This window comes from Solanum lycopersicum, chromosome 12, assembly GCF_036512215.1.
Source record: "Solanum lycopersicum chromosome 12, SLM_r2.1".
NCBI classification, from domain to species: domain Eukaryota; kingdom Viridiplantae; phylum Streptophyta; class Magnoliopsida; order Solanales; family Solanaceae; genus Solanum; species Solanum lycopersicum.
This window is the reverse complement of record NC_090811.1, coordinates 45,929,883-45,949,456: the sequence shown is the minus strand read 5'-3', so window position 1 is coordinate 45,949,456 and position 19,574 is coordinate 45,929,883. Positions and strand designations below refer to the sequence as shown.

The 19,574-nt window shown below is 34.3% G+C and overlaps 1 protein-coding gene across 1 annotated transcript; it reads right to left on the bottom strand.

Moving 5' to 3' along the window:
* Positions 1 to 834: 834 nt before the first annotated feature.
* Positions 835 to 1,590, bottom strand: LOC138340388 (secreted RxLR effector protein 161-like). The gene has a single exon (XM_069292110.1). The coding sequence runs from the start codon at positions 1,588 to 1,590 to the stop codon at positions 835 to 837; it is 756 nt and encodes a 251-aa protein (XP_069148211.1).
* Between the last annotated feature and the right edge of the window lie 17,984 nt (positions 1,591 to 19,574).

The following is a 19,574-nucleotide window of genomic DNA, read 5'->3' as shown; positions in this document are numbered from 1 at the left end:
GTGGAGATTCTATGATGGGTGGTGGTGGAGAATCTGCAACTACAGGTGGAGATGCTTCTTTAACTGGTGATGGTGGAGATGTAGCTTTTGGTGGTGGAGATGGAAGTTGTGGTGGTGTAGACGTAGCTTTTGGTGGTGGAGATGGAACTTGTGGTGGTGGAGATGTAGCTTTTGGTGGTGGAGATGGAACTTGTAGTGGTGGAGATGTAGCTTTTGGTGGTGGAGATGGAACTTGTGCTGGTGGAGATGTAGCTTTTGGTGGTGGAGATGGAACTTGTGGTGGTGGAGATGTAGCTTTTGGTGGTGGAGATGGAGGCAGATCTGATTTGGATGAAGATGTAGATGGTTTTGTTGGGAGTTGGCTTTCTTCCCCAAGATTGGGAACAACATCAACAACTGGGTTCTCTCCCCCCTGAGAATATGCACTATCAGACGAGCTTTCGTCATTAGAGTAAGCAACGAGTGGATTTGCCATGGTGATAGAAGGGATTTTGGTTTCTTGGTTTTCTTAAGAATGAAGATGAGAGAAAGTTGGTTGTTTGTTTAGAGAGAGTGCTTTATTGGGAACGGTTTTGATGTTGTATTCGAGGGGTTTGAGTAATTATGGGGGATTGACATCGAGGAGACGTGTGCTGTGACGGTTGCACCTGCTTTTCAGAGAAGTGACATGGGAGAGAGAAGATGGAATTGATTTCCCCCATTTTTTTATTTTTTTTAATTATTAATTTTTTTTAAAATTCCTCCTTTTTTTTGTTTTTTTTGAAAGTAAAGAAAATGTAGAACCAACTTGACTGAACATGGTTTATATCTCCTTATAACTTGGTTGGACAGAGTTCAATCTAAAAAGATGAGCCCTAACTCAAGTCTATTTTTATGAAATGACTCTCTTCCTAGTGCCTTGGTGAAAATGTCAGCAACTTGATTCTCAGTTTTGCAAAACTCCATTACTATGTTTCCTTTTTCAACATTATCACGAAGAAAGTGATGTCTAACATCTATGTGTTTGGTGCGCTTGTGTTGAACTGGGTTTTTGGCCATGTTCATAGCACTTGCGTTATCACATAGAATAGGAATACAACCTATTTCTATACCAAAGTCTTTAAGATGCTGTTTTATCCAAAGAAGTTGGGCACAACATGAAGCAGCTGCAACATACTCAGCCTCTGCAGTAGATAGAGCCACTGAATTTTGTTTTCTAGTTGCCCAAGATATTAAACATGGTCCTAAAAAGTGTGCCATACCAGAGGTAATTTTTCTATCAACCATATGTCCTGCATAATCTGCGTCAGCAAATCCCTTTAGATCAAAAGAGTCACCAGTTGGATACCAGAGAACCAGGTTCATTGTGCCTTTCAAATATCTCAAGATTCTCTTGACAGCTTTTAGATGTGATTCCTTTGGACAAGACTGAAACATTGCACATAGACCAACACTGAACACTATATCAGGTCTGATGGCAGTGAGATATTGGAGTGATCCAATCATACCTCTATATATAGTGTCATTGAATGGTGAACCAGGTTCATCTTTATCAAGCTTTGTTATTGTCCCAATATGGGTGTCATTTGACTTAGCTTCATTCAATATCATACTTCATCAGTAATTCCTTGATGTACTTTTGTTGATGAATTGATGTTCCAACTGGAGTTTGCTTAATTTGGAGTCCCAAAAAGAAGTTCAACTCTCCCATCATACTCATCTCAAACTCACTATTCATTAGTTGAGCGAATTCTACTCCTAGTTAGTCATTGGTTCCTCCAAATATGATGTCATCTACATATACTTGGACTATGAACAAATCTTTTCCTTGTTTTCGAAGAAACAGTGTATTATCAATTTTCCTCTTGTATATCTATGTGTGAGAAGGAAAGTAGACAATCGATCATACCATGCTCTAGGTGCTTGTTTTAACCCATAGAGTGCTTTGTCCAGTTTATATACATGATCAGGATATATGGTATTCTCAAAACCTGGGGGTTGTTTTACATACACCTCTTCTTGTAGGTAACCATTTAAGAAGGCACTTTTGACATCCATTTGGTAGAGTTTGAACTCCATGTGAGCAGCATATGCAACCAATATTCTAATTGCCTCAATTCTTACTACTGGTGCAAAGGTTTCATCATAGTCTATACCTTTTTCTTGGTTGTATCCCTATACAACTAGCCTAGCTTTGTTGTGCACTATTTGACCTTGCTCATCGAGCTTGTTTCTAAACACCCACCTAGTTCCTATCACTGTCCTGTTTTGGGGTTTTGGAACCAGGTTCCACACTCTGCTTCTTTCAAACTGGTTGAGTTCTTCTTGCATAGCACCAATCCAATCAGATTCTAGCAGTGCTTCCTTTATATTTTTAGGCTCAATCAGGGACACATAGGCAGAGAATGCACACATACTACGTAATTTGGATCTTGTAGATATGCCTGAGTTAAGAGGAGTAAGAATGTTTCGCAAAGGGTGAGAGCTTTGATGTTTCCAACTGTGAGTTGGAATACTTACTGGTTCTTGAGGTGCAGATGAACCAGTTTCATTAGTAGACTTATCTCCTATTTCAGACGTTTTATCAGAGGGTATGGGTTCTTTTTCCCATATTTTTGGTTCTGATGGCTTGGAGCAGGTTCCCTCATTTTGTTCATCCTCTGAATTTCCTTCTTCACTAGTATGTTCATTAAAGACAACATGGACACTTTCTTCTACACGGTTTGTTCTTTTGTTCAGTACCTTGTAGGCCTTGCTTTGTGATGAGTAGCCCAGAAAAATTCCTTCATCACTCTTCGCATCAAATTTTCCCAAATTGTCTTTGTCATTGTTGTGTATAAAGCATACACACCCAAAGGCCCTAAGATGTGATAGATTTGGTTTTCTTCCTTTTAGCAGCTCATATGGTGTTTTGTTTAACACTGACCTGATCATACATCTGTTTATTAGATAGCATCCTGTGTTCACTACTTCAGCCCAATAGAATTTTTGAAGTTTGCTTGAGATTAGCATTGTTCTTGCAATATCTTCCAGTGTTCTATTTTTCCTCTCAACAACACCATTTTGTTGTGGTGTTCTCGATGCTGAGAAGTTATGGTCAATCCCATTTGTAGTACAAAATTGTAGGAATTGTGAGTTCTCAAACTCCAACCCATGATCAGATCTGATGCTGATTATTTCTTTGTTGAATTTCTTCTGAACCAGATTTGCAAAGATTTCAAACATAGTGAATGTCTCATCCTTTGTTGCAAGAAACAATGTCCAAGTGAATCTTGAGTAGTCATCAACTATTACAAACACATATCTTTTTCCACCCCTGCTTTGTACACGCATTGGTCCACACAAATCCGTGTGAAGCAGTTCTAGTGGCTTGGTAGTACTTACTGTCAACTTTGGTTTGAAGGATGACCTAACCTGTTTTCCTTGAATGCAGGTTCCACATACTTGGTTGTCCTTGAAACTTTTGGTTGGCAGTCCCCTAACCAGGTCTTTAGATATGAGCTTGTTTATAGTTGTCATGCTAATGTGTCCCATTCTTTTGTGCCATAACATGGAACAATCAGAGACTTCACTTAGACATTTAAGAGTACCTTCCTTGGAGTCAACAATCTTGGCTTTGTACATATTCTTGTGTCTCTTACCTAGTAGAACCAGGTTCCCAGTCACTGAGTTTGTTACTCTGCATTCCTTTTCTGTAAAAAGAACGTTATTTCCTTTATCACATATTTGAGATATGCTCAATAGATTATGTTGTAAGCCATTCAATTAATATACGTTCTCAATTGCATGAGTATCCATTGATCCAACCTTTCCAATTCCCTGAATTTCACCACTTTTTCCATTACCAAAGGCAAAGTTTCCTCCTTTGATGTTCTTGAGTGAGAGGAAGCTTCTTTTATCTCCAGTCATGTGTCTGGAACATGCACTATCCAAGTACCATTGTTGCTGCTTCTTCTTCACTGATCCTTGGAATTTAATTTTGGGGATTAGATTTTGGTACCCAAATCCACTTCAATTTATGCTTAGGAAATGGGTGGATAAGATTTCTTCTGGCCCATCTAGGAAGAGATTTGACTGTAGGAATTTGTTTTTGCTCGTTGGGTTTCTCATGATGAAGTTTTCTGAAAGACTTCAAGTTTTTGTTATGAGTAGTTTATTTTCTTTGACAATCATGACTTTTATGCCCTACTAGCCCACAGTGCATGCGTAGACAATCTATGTTGGGATTTTTTACTTGAGAGCTAGTTCTATCAAAACCTATCCCATGTTTCTCAGATGTGCGATTCTTGTGAATGTTGTCAAGCAGTATGGAGGACCTGGTCCATCTCATTCCATTTTCTGCTTCAGTTTTAGTCACAAGAAGCTCTTTGGATAGTGCTTCATTCCTTTTAGTTACCAAGTGTAGGTTTTTACTTAGTTCAGTATTCTTGGATAAAATATGAAGATTCTGTTTTTTAAGAATCTTGTTTTCTTCTCTTAGTGATGCATAGTCTTCCATTATCAATTCCCTTTTTGAGTCTATGGTTTTGTATGCATCAATGAGAGTGTAGAGTAGGGATTCTAGCTCCCTTTTTGAGTATGAGCTTAGATTTTCTTGTATGTGATGAAGACTAACCTTTTCATTCTTATCTTCTTCTTCTTCATCTTCTTCAGAATCTGATCCAGCCATGAGTGCTAGTATGGTTTCTTGTGATCTGCAGGTTTCCTTTTCTTCCTTGGTTTCCACTGCTACAAGATCAAGAAAGTCATGATCATCTCATTGTTCTAGTGCAAGAAGGGACTGGTTTTCTGTCTCATCACCCTCAGACTCTTCATCAGATGAGTTCCCCATTGCTGCAAAGGCCCTCTTAATTGACATATCTGCCTCTTGAGTTGTCATTCTTCTGTTTGAGGGGACAAACTTATCCTTTTTGATGTCTTTGCCCTTCTCAAAGTTTGTCTTTTTCTACTCTAAGGCCCAAAGTGGACAGAATTTGATGAATTGATCTGGGCTCCCACACTTATGACAAACCTGGTCTTTAGTGTTTTCAGATGGTTTTTGAGAAGCTTTCTTTTGAAAGGCCTGCCCTCTCTTTAGCATTCTGGTGAACCTTTTGGTTATGAAGGCAATATTTTCATCTTCAAAATCATCTGATGTAGTATCCTTTAGAACCAGGTTCCTTTCCTTTCTTTTTCCTCCAATTTCCTTTTCTTGGTTTTTCTTGAGTTCGTATGTGATGAGATAACCAATTAACTCATCCATGGCCAGTGAGTCTAGGTCGCGGGATTCAGTGATAGCCTCGACTTTACTTTCCCAAGTTTCATGAAGGACACTCAAGAGTTTCCTTACTGTCTTTCCATTAGGAACTATCTCTCCTAAAGAGTACATCTCATTAATGATGGAGGTGAACCTGGTGTGCATGTCTTGAATAGTCTCCCCTTCTGCCATCCTGAACAGCTCATATTGCCTGTTCAAGTTATCAATTTTAGACTTCTTGACTTGCGTTGTTCCCTCATGAGCGGTTTGTAGTGTTTCTCATATGGCTTTGGCATCTTGACAAGACGACATTTGATTGTATTCGTTTGGTCCTATGCCACATATCAGAATTTTCTTGGCTTTGGCATTGTTTTGAATTGCAAGCTTGTCTTCAGCCTTCCATTCTTTTCTTCTTTTGGGATTTTGGTGATTCCATCGGTTGCGGTTTTCATAGGTATGGTTGGACCATCTAGAATTATTCCCCATAGATCAGGGTTTTCGCCTATAAGATGATCCATCATACGATTTTTCCACCATCCATAATATTTGCCATTGAAGAGTGGTGGTCGTGTTTGTGAAGCTCCTTCTTCTGGGGTAGGTGGTGCTGTGATTGAGTCTTTTCAAGGTGTGAATCTTTTAGCGAAAAGACCTGCTCTGATACCAATTGAAGAAACCTTACCCCGGAACAAGAACCAGGTTCTTGTTAGTTGCTTTTAAGTAAAGACACAAACACTTATTGAATTAAAAACCTTCCTCACTCAAGGAAGGTAAAACCTCATTTTATTAATTCAACTATAAGATTTTGTGATTACAACTCAATAATCAAAAGTCTTATCTCTACTACCTCCCTCGATTGACTCCAATCGATCTCTCCAAAAGGTCAAACCCACCTTTTGTTACAATTCTCACTAACACTCAACCCTACAAAGAGCCAAACCCAACCTTTGTACAATAAACTGTAAATTACAATCAAAACAAAACAAGACAAATAGTTCTACACGTTAAAACCTTCTCACTCAAGAATGTTTTAAACGTAGCAATCCTATCAATCTTGAAGACTTCAGTTTGGTGAATAATTCTCCCTTTTCTCTCTGTGTGAAGTTGTGAGATTCTTCCTCCGCATCGTGTTCTTCTTATAGAGTTTCTTTTGCCTTGTACAATCCTTATCAGATAAGGTAGGGAAGTTATTGTTAAACAAGGATTCCTTTTTTAAAGTACAATCCTTATTATATACAACTTCTTTCCTTAATAATATATTTAAGGTTTTCCTTATTTGTATCAACTTGTACCTTTAATATATTATTTTTGGCTTTTACAAATAACTCCATTTTACTCGATCTTGGACTCTTGCTTGACTTCTTTTGCTGCGTACATTTGCTACTATTCTTTGCGCTTCTTGTCTATCATCAAAAAATGAATTATCGATTCTATCATATTCTATCTTAAGTGTTTATGAATTTTGTTATTAATTCTTGATTTTACTGTAGTTGTTCATCACCAAAGTCTTTGGAGATGACATGTAGTTGTTTCATTGTTTATATTTGTATTTTCAAAAATTGGTACAAACATTTTATTCATCAATTGCAAGAGTTTATATCCTATTCAAAGCCTCTACATACATAATCTAATATTATTCATCTTATATAATTAGTTGTGTACTTGATAAGTTGATTAAAATATAAAAACACATATCTTGAAGTTCAATGAAATAACGTATGTCACTCAAATATTTTGAATTAAATGATGCCTTGGCATGTCCCTTATTCAAAATCATACGTAGTCGATGACACTAATTTGAAAGCCAAAAGACGTATTTTGTTGTTTATGTTTCGATCAATATAGTAAAACATTATTTTTTGGGACTTTTAATCTAAAATTTATTAAGAAGATTATTATTTTTTTAATATTTGATTAATATAGATTCATCATACTTTGAGGGGTTATTCAATTACTCCAACCCAACATTTGAACCCCAAACATTTGATTAAGGTTGAGTAAAATACTTACCATCCCACTACATTCATTTATTTATTGGATGTCACTGATCGATTGAATGCCTCGATAAGATTAGAAAGTTGAATAAATAAAATACAAAGGTAGTGTGGAACCACCATAACTTTTGAGCACTCAAAATCCCTTCTTAGACATCTCATAGATCTTTTAACCACTGAAAATTTATTGTACAAGTGTAAGAATTCTAATCTACATGACAAAAATAGTACATCAAACTCATAAAAAACATATTTTTACTTCAACATAATAATCAAAAGTGTAAAAATAAACAAAAAATTTAAAACATGTAATCAATAAATACAATTAATAACATAAGCATAAATTAATGACTATAAAAAATATACCAAGACCTATAATAATAAAATGAAACATAAGAGAAAAAATTGAGTCCATTGAATGCACATTGTCTTTTTAATGAAATTATTTCATTCTAGTACCTAAGGGATAAAGGAATAGATCCTCTTAGGGTAGAATAATTCTATTCACTAGTGTGGTGATACAAAAGCAATGGTGTGAGTGAGCCACTCAACAGGATAAAAGTAAACAAATATTTAATTGTGCAGGCGAAGAAGAAGAAGTCCAAAATTTTCATTTTTTTTTTTGAAATGAGAGGAAATTCCTCTATTTATAGACTACAAAGGGAGAATGAATCAATGTTTTTTGTGCCTTATCGGAAAGGTCACAAATCTTTAGACAAGTAGCAATCATTTGGACAAGTCCAATTATTCAATAATGTTGAAAATCTTCATAAAAGTCGTACCTCTTCGTAAAAATTGCAACTTTTCATAAAAAATCACAATTTTTTGTAAAAGTCACAACTTTTCATAAAAGTCACAACTTTTTTATAAAGGTCACAATTTTTTTAAAAGTCACAACTTTTGATGAAAGGAAAGGCTAATTTTTAAAAATAAATGAATTTAAAGGGAATATCGTGGCTGTCGGCCAACCACCGACGGTGGTTGGTCACCTTTTTTCTTTTAATGATTTCTATGTTCTTCCTATCGATTAAAGTGAAGCTAGTATAAATTATAGTGTGTTATATTATATGGTGCCAAAACCTAATTTGTCTATTGACAAATCTTTTCATGATTCTGTTGGATCAACATCACAAAAATCCACATCTATTTAGTGTAAGGAGGTTATCATGGTGGAAGGTATCCCACATGATAAATAGATTGAGGAAGAGGTTGAAATCATGATTAGAATTCAAAACCTTCAGTTTGCAGTTATTGACAAATTTATCTATAACGGCACATATATGGCATAAATGCAAAGAATTATCCCCAAACATTGTTGTATTAAGGGTGACTATCAAACTGGTTACTTCGAGAAAAACATATTTTGATAACATTATCTGAAGAAGTATATTTCATTAACCTAATATCAAAAGGGGCTTTCCATATCACATGAAAAGATGGGTACTTTTGCCTTATGTACATGCTCATGTATGATTGAAGGTTCAAAATAAATGAAGAAACAACAAAATCCTAGCATGGATATATTTTCCTAATCTTTTACCTACTTACTTTGTTAAAGAATGTTTGTTCTCATTAGTATCGACAATGGAAATCCAGTGCAACTTGATCTAGCCACTATTAATAAAACTGATCAAGTTGTGCTAGGGTAACAAATTTGATTGATCTAAAAGGTGACTTTTCCGAATCAATTTCAATGGATATTGAAATGATTCTTCTAGGGAAGTAAGGTCAGAAGAGATATATATCAGATATGACTATATTTTATTTTATTTTTGATGAATGTAAAATACAAGGGCATACCACACATGAGTGTATAGTTCATAATAAACATAAGGTGATACGGGAAGATACATGAAAGAAAGTGGAGGAGACTAGAGCTCAACAACAACTTAGGATGCATCAACCATTTCAATTATTTCACAAAGGAAAGCTAAAATCATGTCTAATAGAAAATTAGTAGGCGATCCAGGAGCGTGGAAGATGGTTGGACGTGAATCCAACAAACAAGTAGCTTATACTTCTATTCAAAATACTAATAAGTTTCCTACTTTTTAAGATGATCCACAAGCAATCAGATCAAACAATTATGAGAGTCAAGAATCAACAAGACCGGATGAAGAGGATGAGGATATAAGCATGTGCAGTCTAGCAAGGAATGGGTGTTACAAACTAATAGGAAGTAATAAATTCCAACATAAGGAAGGTTAACAACTTAATAAGTGAACAACCAAGGATTTGGAGTTTTGAAAAGACTATAGATACCCTGCAAAGTGTAGTTAACATTCAGGAAAAGAGGCGTAAAAAAGGTTGAAAGAACAAATAAAGTGATTAGGATACCATTTTAGGAAGTGTGGAGTACCAATGTAGTGCTAACAATGAAGATGATCTATCCATTACTATTAATTTAGTAATTTTGCATAACCTAATATCAGATGATATTGAAGAGAATAAATATTAAGCGAAAGTAATTATAGAAGATAATATGTCAAACACAATTATAGTAATACCACACCAACAAGTTGATCTTTTATATTAGCCATGAGTCATCCTGCAATTCAAGTCAATAATCAAAAGTTAGATAACAAGTTTCAATGTTAGTTGAAATAGTGCAGGGAAGGGATATGGATGTGACTGGAAAGGAAAATCTCAAGGCAGACCTCTCATAGACAATAGTCGAGTTTCCAGTGATGGTTCAACTGGATGTTAGTTAGTTGATTCAAGTGGAATCCCCTAATAGAATATTAAAGAACATTATATCTCATAATGTTGATCTAGGAAATACTGTTAACGGAGAATAAGATGGTACACTAATTGCTAAAGATTTAATGAAGGAAGACAATACTGATGAATTGTGGGATGTTCAGCTTGATGCAATACTATCACTAAGACTGTTGATAAGTACAAGAAAAGGGAAGAAACAAGTCAATAGTGATAAAATGTACCTATTAGAGTTCAGCCTAAAAAGATTAAAACAGGTCCTAATAAACAATGAATGCTTTTATATGAAATATTAGATCAGTCATATCGCAACAAGCTTTTGAAAGAGTATTATGTTGCATAACCACCATAAATTCTCAATTGTGGGATTATTAGAACCTTTTCAGAATATTAGACACATCAACATGTATAAGAAACGATTGAACATGCCATTTGCTACTGTGATTTTAAATGACAAAATTTTGTTCTTTGAAAATAATAGGATTAATGCTACTGTTGCAAAGAGCTTAGATCAACACCATGATGTTTCACAATCAGCTAATCTCATATATTTTATTTGTAACATCGGTTTATGAAAAAATTACTGATAGACATATTTGAGGTGGCATCATCAATGACTAATCCTTGTTTTGTAGGGGTGATATTAATGTGGTATTCAATGTTGTAGAAACAATTAATGGTCCATCGGTTCATGATCTTGAACATGAGGATTTTCATAATTGCATTTCATCTTATGATATTACATAATACAATTTAAGGGAAGCCCTTTCACATGGTGAAATGGAAGGACTGGCCATGAGTGCATTTTGGAAACATTCGACAGAATCCTAATCAATTAAGAGATGCAAGAAAGCTTACCCTTATGGAGGTGGAACACTTATCAATGATAGGATCAAATCATTCCCCAACATTTCTCTCTAGCAAGGATGGGGAGATTAATTAATAAGAAGAAACTTTTTAGATTTCTTTAAGTCAAGGGTTCACAATCCAAAGAAAGGTAGTTAGACATATTTGATTTGTTAATGAGTCCCGAAATTTCTCTTTTGACTTTAAATCAATAGAGTCAAAGCAACATTAAAAAAATGGAGTTGATAAACATATGAAGACATTTTAAAGAAACTTATTATTAGGGTGGATATTCTTAAGACAATTAAGAAGTTATTTAAAGAATTTCCAAATGTTGAGAACAGGAAAGTGCTACACAGAGCACATGCTGAATATGAGAAATACTTGCATTATGAAAGGATATTTTGGCAATAAAAGTTTGGGTATGATTAGTTTGATAGTGGAGACAAAACCACAAAGTTCTTTCGCAATATTCTGACGGGTAGGAGAAGAAACCTACAACTTCAAAGAATTCAACATGGTAAGAAGAGGCAGGTTGAAATGATAGAGAAGATTGTACATTTATCTCAAAGTCAGTTTTTACAAGAGAGGGATGCTACTGATTTCTCTTTGTTGAGAAATATCCCCTCTCTTATAAATAAAGTAGAAAATTATTTGTTGTGCAAACAACCTTCTATAGAAGAAGTCATGAAAGTTGTGTTAAACCTAAATGAGGATTATGAGTGGGCATAAATATCGAAAAGTCAAAAAAATCAAACCAAATAAAAAATTTCAGTTCACCGATTAACTGAACCTTTATTTTTAAAAATTTAAAAGTTAAAAAATTATATACATATACATATATATATATATATATATATATATATATATATATATATGTATATGTATATATATATGTATGTATGTATGTATGTATAGAAATTCTCCTAAATAAAAATTAAAAATTTAATCAACAATAAAATCATTGGTGAAAGAATCAAAGTAACACAATGTCATAACCCGAAACCATACCCTAGAAGTTAGGGTACAATCTTGGATTGTGACCGGCGTCGTCGACTTCTCGAATTTCTTACACAAGCCCTTTCATATCATTCATTGCATATACATAGTTAAAAGTAGTGTGGAATTAAAACTTTTCACAAAACATAATATAGTCTTCGAAATCTCTTTCATATAAAAGTAATAGGAAATACTAAGTCTCAATCTCATCATCTTAAGACACAAGAATACTTGGGACATGGACCATACTTCAAAATACGAATAAAGAAATACTTAGTCTATTATAATACTTTGAATGAAAACATAAAAGACATATATGCCCTCGAGTCAAGTGAGTCTCTTAAACGATCTTCTAAGTCTAAGTCTTCACTTTTCAAAGCTCCTCACCTACCAAGAACTATATAGATAGATAAAGGCATGGAGTTAGTGCATACACATGTACTAAGTATGACTATATGCATAAAAATCATGAAAATGGACATTATTGGAAATATGAATCTTTTCATTTAAAAAATCATATTATAATCATAATAACATCACAAATCAATTTAGAGACACATAAGATACTTCTAGCATGTAATTTCTCACTTAAAGTCATCCTACGATTCACTTAATTTACACAAAGAGAGACCGCTCATACACCCTCTCTAGATGTGCCTAAACGACCGTTAAGATTACCTATAATGATTCAAATACATACTTACAAAGCAATCATAAACACCAAGGTAAGATTTATTAACGAAAGGTAAACTCTAAGTATCACTTGAGTGAGTTGTGAAGCGAACACCCATAAAATCCCTTTCACACACACATTTAAGTGATCCTATAGACTCCCTTAGATAGAATCATTCTCGCTACCTCACACATAAATGATATGACATTCTCTTCCCAAGGGCTATCAAAAGACCTACTTAAGTAAATCAAGAAGATAACGTCCATAGTGACCTCTTCGAGATTACCTAAATAGTCCTTAAGACTACCTAGGGCTTAGATCATGTCCACAAATCAACCAACTTCCCTAACTAGAGTTATCCTGAAGATTTCCAAAGATAAGACATGAAGAGATCATCCCTTATGCCCTCTTCAAACTTTAGCAAAGGAATCTTTAAGTCACTTTAGATTAGGTACTACTTTATTTGCATACTCCTTAACATAAGTCATTAGTTCATTAAGACTCATACATCACATAAAGGACATTCAAATAATTGTCTTGTACAAGACCTAGGAACTCCACTTAACATCTTGAAAGTCTATTGTGCAATGTCTAGATAGTGTCCTATACCACCACCTTAACTCCATAAACTCCTCAAATGCTAATAGGTATTCCATATGATGAGAATAGCAAATAACCGACATAGACCATGATAGCAAGACATGGAATCCGGAGTTCTATACTACTCCAATGAGGTTGTTCTACTTGCCAATGGTAGAACTTGGACACATCCCGTGTAGGCACATGGTTAAGGTATATGAAGGATTTCTCGTATTCTAGTCTCATACTTAACTCGAACTACTTCCCTTACTATACTAACTCGGTGCTAGCCTTCGTTATCATAGAGTTATTTTATACATTAGGTCCATATTAAAGGTTTCATAACTAGTTCATAACCCAATCACATTTACCCTACCAAGGAAGGTCCACTAGGGATACCTCACAATGGCGACAAGAAGCTCATGACATCATTTAAAGTCACATTTGAACGATACCATTACACCATACACTTCAATCAATCTTAACCTTACCCTTAAGTCAAGGTTTTCACATAATAGACCCTCATAACATCATTTAAAGTCACATTTCATTCATACATTCAAGAATAAGAGATCTAACACCCTAAATCAAGACATCACATATTCATAATCATATACACATCAAGCAAGATATACAAGTCAATCAAGAAAAGACATCACATACTTCACTTTTAACTTAGAATACAAGCAACCTAACATCTTCAAGTCATCCTATATATCATCATAACATCATTAATATACTCAACATAGACTCATAAAGTCAATTAGGAATAACCAAGACTTAATCTAACACTATACTCATAATGTCAAGTTAAAGTCTAACATGATCAGTTAAGGCAACATAAGTAGAAGAATACATATATGACTATATAACTTCACATATAGATAGATAATGTCATGGTTCACATAATAAAACTAAACACATAGCCACATAACTTCAAGTAATTGCCAATAAGGCCATGCTCATAATATTGCATAATAACGCCGACAAGGCCACGTCAATTGCAAGTAAAACACATAACACCGCCACCATAAGTGGACAATACCAATCACAATATAATCAAAGTATAATTATATAGAATTAAATAAATCCCGGCAGCATACCTTTATTCCCTTATTAACACTTCAATTCAATGCTAAATCGTCCAAATCAATATCACAATGCCCTTACCAAAGGCCATAACAACAATTCAAGCAATAATCATAAAATCGAATGAAATCTCTGTCAATTCAATCTAGGTCTAACAATCTAGGATCAATTAGATAAAAATTGAATACAATTCTTACTTCATTAGAAATCCCATAAGAAACTACATAATAATTCATCAATATTAGCTTAATATCAAGTAACCCACACTATAGTAAAAAACTAGGGTTCATCCAAATTTACATGGATTCATTAGGTAATTTAGATTGGATTCATAAATACAACATCAATTAGATCATAGTTCAATGTTTAGAAATCATTTATGCAAGAACCCATGGTAGAATCATGAAATTGGACAATTCACTTTGGAAAACTTTGAAAAACTTGTTGAGAGTTGGGCTTCTTGATGAAACGAGTTTCTAGGATAAAAATTCATACCTCAAGGATTATAATTATTCACTTTGATGAAGAATTTAGACACAAAAACCTCTCACCAAGCTGCCTCTTCAAGTTAGACTTTAATATAGGTTTTGAGATATTTTCTAAGAATTTTTGGGTTTATGAATTTGAAGAATGAAGTCTTCCATGCGATTACCCCTTATATATTTAATTAAAATACCAAAAAGACCCTGAATAAAAAGTCCATGACTTAATTTAGAAGTGGGGTGAATTTAGACAGCAGCACCTGCATAGAAACAGGTCGTGAGACGCCTGCCCTTGACGGGCCGTCACAGCCACCAGGGGCCGTCATAGCCCTCTATCGTTGACTACTGTGGTTTCCAAGTTTCCTTTCCCTACAATGGTTAAGTCCTTATAGACGACATCCTTTAACGGGGAATCACAGCCACGACTGGTCGTTGACTGCTCCGTTGTTTGGGGTCTGCCTGGGATTGCCATGCCAACAGTTTGGGTCCTTCCTCAAGGACCCTTAGATGGTCCTTGGGGATATTTTCCCAGACATTTCCAACCCAAATACAATATTCTATAATCTTAAAAACTCTCACATGAATTTCATCAAAAACTAAAACATAAAATTTGACGAAACTCGTCTAGACGTACAAGGTCGACTCAAGGCATATGTCTCGAACACCTTGGACGTTCTTGGTCGTTTGACCTCCAAACTACACGAAACTTTAACCACTTCCTATAAATGATATATTAACTATATTAAGAACCTTAAAACACCATGAAACACAGATAAACACATAGAACCACATTTTAGACATTTAGGTGACTTAGTCGTCAAACGTCTTAGTCGTCCCTCAACGTTTGACTTCCAACACCTCTAATACTTTAGCTACTGCCTCTATACCATATATTAGACATATTTAGGACCTTATAGAACAAATACAAACATTTTAGGATCTAGTTAACCTAGGTAATCTTCGGGGTCTTACACACAAAATATACGATTCATAGTTAACTTGAAATGTTAATTTCCAAAGAGAAACTTAAACATATTTCTGTAAGTGTACATTATATAAAGGAACCATGTTCATACTTATTTTTCTCTATAAATTGTTGGTAAAAATTCTTGATAAAGATAAATATAGTCTTTTAGTTAGCACAATAAGTGTTCCACGGTAATATGCACAATTCCTTAATATAGTTTAAAATTCGAAGTATCTTATACTTTATCCTTATATCATTATTCAATCACATCGAAAAACCAATTTTAAAATACCAAACTTATAAATCAAATCAAAGTATAAAAATTCAAACCGAATTAGTTTGATTTATTAGACGGTGCACACTTTTCTAAAATCAAAAACCAAACCGAAGTTTGATAAAATCAAATCGAAGAAATGAACGCTCACCATAATGGGGATAGTGCAAGTGGTCTAGATGGTTTGACTGTTAGATTTTACCATTCAAGTTAGGGATTTTAGGTAATAATATCCTAAGGTTGATTCAAGTTTTTTTTCAATGGTATACCCTTTCTAAATCCATTACTCATTCTAATTTGGTCTTGTTTCCGTAGAGATTAATCAATCTTTTTCTGACTTAAGGCCAATTAGTTGGAGAAATTTTATCAAGAAAATCATCTCCAGATTGGTGCATGACTTGCTTGAGGTATTACTACCTAAATTGATTTCGTATAATCAATATAGTTTTGATAAAGGGAGGAGTATCATAGAAAATATTTTGCTGACACAAAAGATAGTTACTGAAGGGGTAAACCCGCTAATATGCTCATTAGACTGGATATGTCTACGACATATGACGTAGTATCTTTGTCTTTTCTTATGTATGTGTTGAGAAAGATGAGTTTTTAGAAATATTTATATGTATGATTTGAAGACTACTTGCTATTAACTGGTATTTAATATTAATTAATGGTCAACATCATGATTTTTTTCGCTGTACTAGAGGTGTAAAATAGGGTGATCCTTTATCACCTACATTTTTTATATTGTTGTTTGAAGTTTTGAATAGGTCTTTAAATTCTTTATTTGAGGATGATCAATATGTAGGCTATGGATTACCAAAATGGAGAACTAATATAAATAATCTTGCTTATGCAGATGACCCTGTTATCTTTACATCAGCTAATGCATACTCTTTGTAGAAAATATTGTCAATATTGTAGGATTTTGAGAGGCAATCTGGAAAAAAAGTAAATTGTCACGAACCGAGTCTACACTCTAGACGAGGCCAATACTCAAGAACCATTGTTGGTCCCCAAGCGAACTGTCATCTTGGATAACTACAATCGGAAGACTAACTTAAGCATGTAAAAACTTAAAACTGAATAAAAATCAATGACTGAAATACAAATCTTTAACTTAAAAGATTAACTCAAAATAAAACAATATATTAAAATCTTCATGAAATAGGCAACTTAAGTCTTTAAAACATTGAATAAAATAAATGAACAAATACAAACTTCTTAACTAAACTGACTATCTATGAAACCTCTAACTGATAATGATGGAAGTCGGGACAAGACCCATGACCTCCTCACTAAATTTAAAAGTAAATGAAATCCTCAAGAATAAAGGAGGCTCACCATAGCTAACTCAAACTCTCAGATGTATCACAGAACCTCCTGTTGATGATAGTGAATACATGTGTCTGCATCATGAGAAGATGCGGGTCAAATGGATCAGTACATTAAATATACGAGCATGTAAGGGGAATTCTAAATCATAAACATAATCTTCCAACTTTATAAGAAGGAAACATACTTACCTCTTTCAATCTTAGTCAACTCAAGGCAATACTCAAGGATACTCAGAACTACTCAACTTAGTCAACTCAGAATTACTCAAGGATAAGATATTCAACTCAAATATTAGATTCTAAATTCAAAGATTAGATACTCAACTTCAAATATATGATACTCGACCCAATGAAGCATAGATCAACTCAAGATACTCAACATAAGCTACTCAACTCTGAATACTCAAATCCTGATATTTAGCTAAACTCATTTAAATATAAAGCAGTTTAGACAAAGGCAATATAAAGAAAAGTTGTTCAAAAACATTATGTCAACTCTGTGTATATATCAAGGATACAACATAACTCTGAAATGTATATGGAAATACAATGAACTGATGTATATAAAATACAATAACTTCTATAGGAGTTTCTTTTACTGATAACCATTACTTAAGATCTAGAGTGATCATACAACATTTTCCCTCACGCTGCCAGGGTCGTCCTACACCTTGCAAACGATATAGGACCTGAACTGCCTAATGAATCCACTAGTCTATGCTAAAAAACACTAAAGGAATCATCTAAAAAGTATGACTATTTTCTATCCATAGTGGTTGCATGGGTTATGGGGGGCTGAGAGTTATCTAAACTCTCCCCCATATCAGTTCTCAATACTACTCCCAAAAATATTATTATGTTAGGTCTTATCTTTTAAAAATATACTTCTTCTGTGATTTGAGATTAGTTCTCAATAACTTAGCTCAAAGGCTATCTTCTTAAACCTCAGTTTCCTTTCTTGCTTTATTTAGAAAATGATTACTCTTTTCTGGAAACTAGCCCAAAAGATTTTCGCAAATCTTAGTTTCCATTCTTTTCTAAATGTGAAAATATTTTTAATCTTTTTGATAATACTTAGTCCTCATATACTTACTTGAAGACCATAACTTCAACTTTACTCTTTCTCAACTCAGTACTCAGGTCTTTAAAACATGATTTTAAAACAATTTGTAAAAAGACTTCTTAAGATAGGGTTCATCTGTAAATAGGGACATTAATGAATCAATTCAAGGTTTTCAATAACCATGCATTGAACCCAATACTTCGAACTCAACATCTCTAAAACCGATAGAGTCAATGATACTACTCATGTCAAGAATGCTCGACTCTAAGGGTTCATGTGGAATCATGGCCCTAATCTACTCGAATCAAGGAATTCATGGTAATATTTATTATTCACATGATTAGAAATGAATCTCAAAGACGGACTAGGAACTCAACATTTAAAGGCTTAAAACTTGAAGATACTACTTTTATGAAAGATGCTCAACTTACAAAGTTCATACTAAATTATGGGCATGAAACAACTAGACTCAAAGGTCTACATAACTACATGGAACTATGTATATGACTCTTATCATTCCCTTGTTTACTTCATCAAAACTTAGTTCAGTCAAAGATGGATCTCAAAAAATTCACAGTTGAACTTAAAGACTTTCTTGAACTCTACTCTTAACACCCTCTTGAATGTGAATTATGAATACAAGAGTTTAGTTCATGACATGGAGGATCTCATGATGAAAAGGTAGACTCATGAATACATTTTCTTCATCATCATACTAACCTTCTTGAGTCTTGAAACATGTTACTAGAAGTTGTAGAAGACTCTTCAAAAGGACTCGAACGGACTCTCTCAAAAGGTTCGGAAGAACTCTCAAAACGTAATCTTAACTTTACTTTGAATATGAATTAGTAATTCAAGGTTATGATCCATGTTATGAATGATTTCTAAGTTTTTAGAAGTATTGTTTAGAATCAAAAGGAGTCAAGATACACTTTAAATGAGCTCAAACGTAACTACCGTCGGAAAAGGAGTGCGGGAAGGTGACCCTGGCACATTCCGGACGCGGGGAGCCAGCTCCTAACTTCGGAGATTGAATTTGGGTGCAATTCAGGTACGCCGCCCAAGCCCCTTGAGCGCATATGGGGCGCGGCGCACCAGCCCTTCCCCAGGTAATGTTTTGATGAATTTGCCTCTTGTTTTCTGACCCTAAATCACTTTTAATCTATTTGTTTTCTCAAGTTTTCCTTATATTCAATTGTCCAGCCTAATTATACACTAATGAAATCCAAACAACACTTACAACATTCACTTTAATCTCAAGAAATCATCAAAACTCCAACAAGATAAAATTTATAATGAACCTCAAGAACACCTTACAAGAACTTAAATCCTTCAACTTTA

What these genes read in the sequence shown, in the direction of transcription:
- LOC138340388 (XM_069292110.1), bottom strand. Translation starts at nt 1,590, where the DNA reads ATGATATTGAATGAAGCTAAGTCAAATGACACCCATATTGGGACAATA.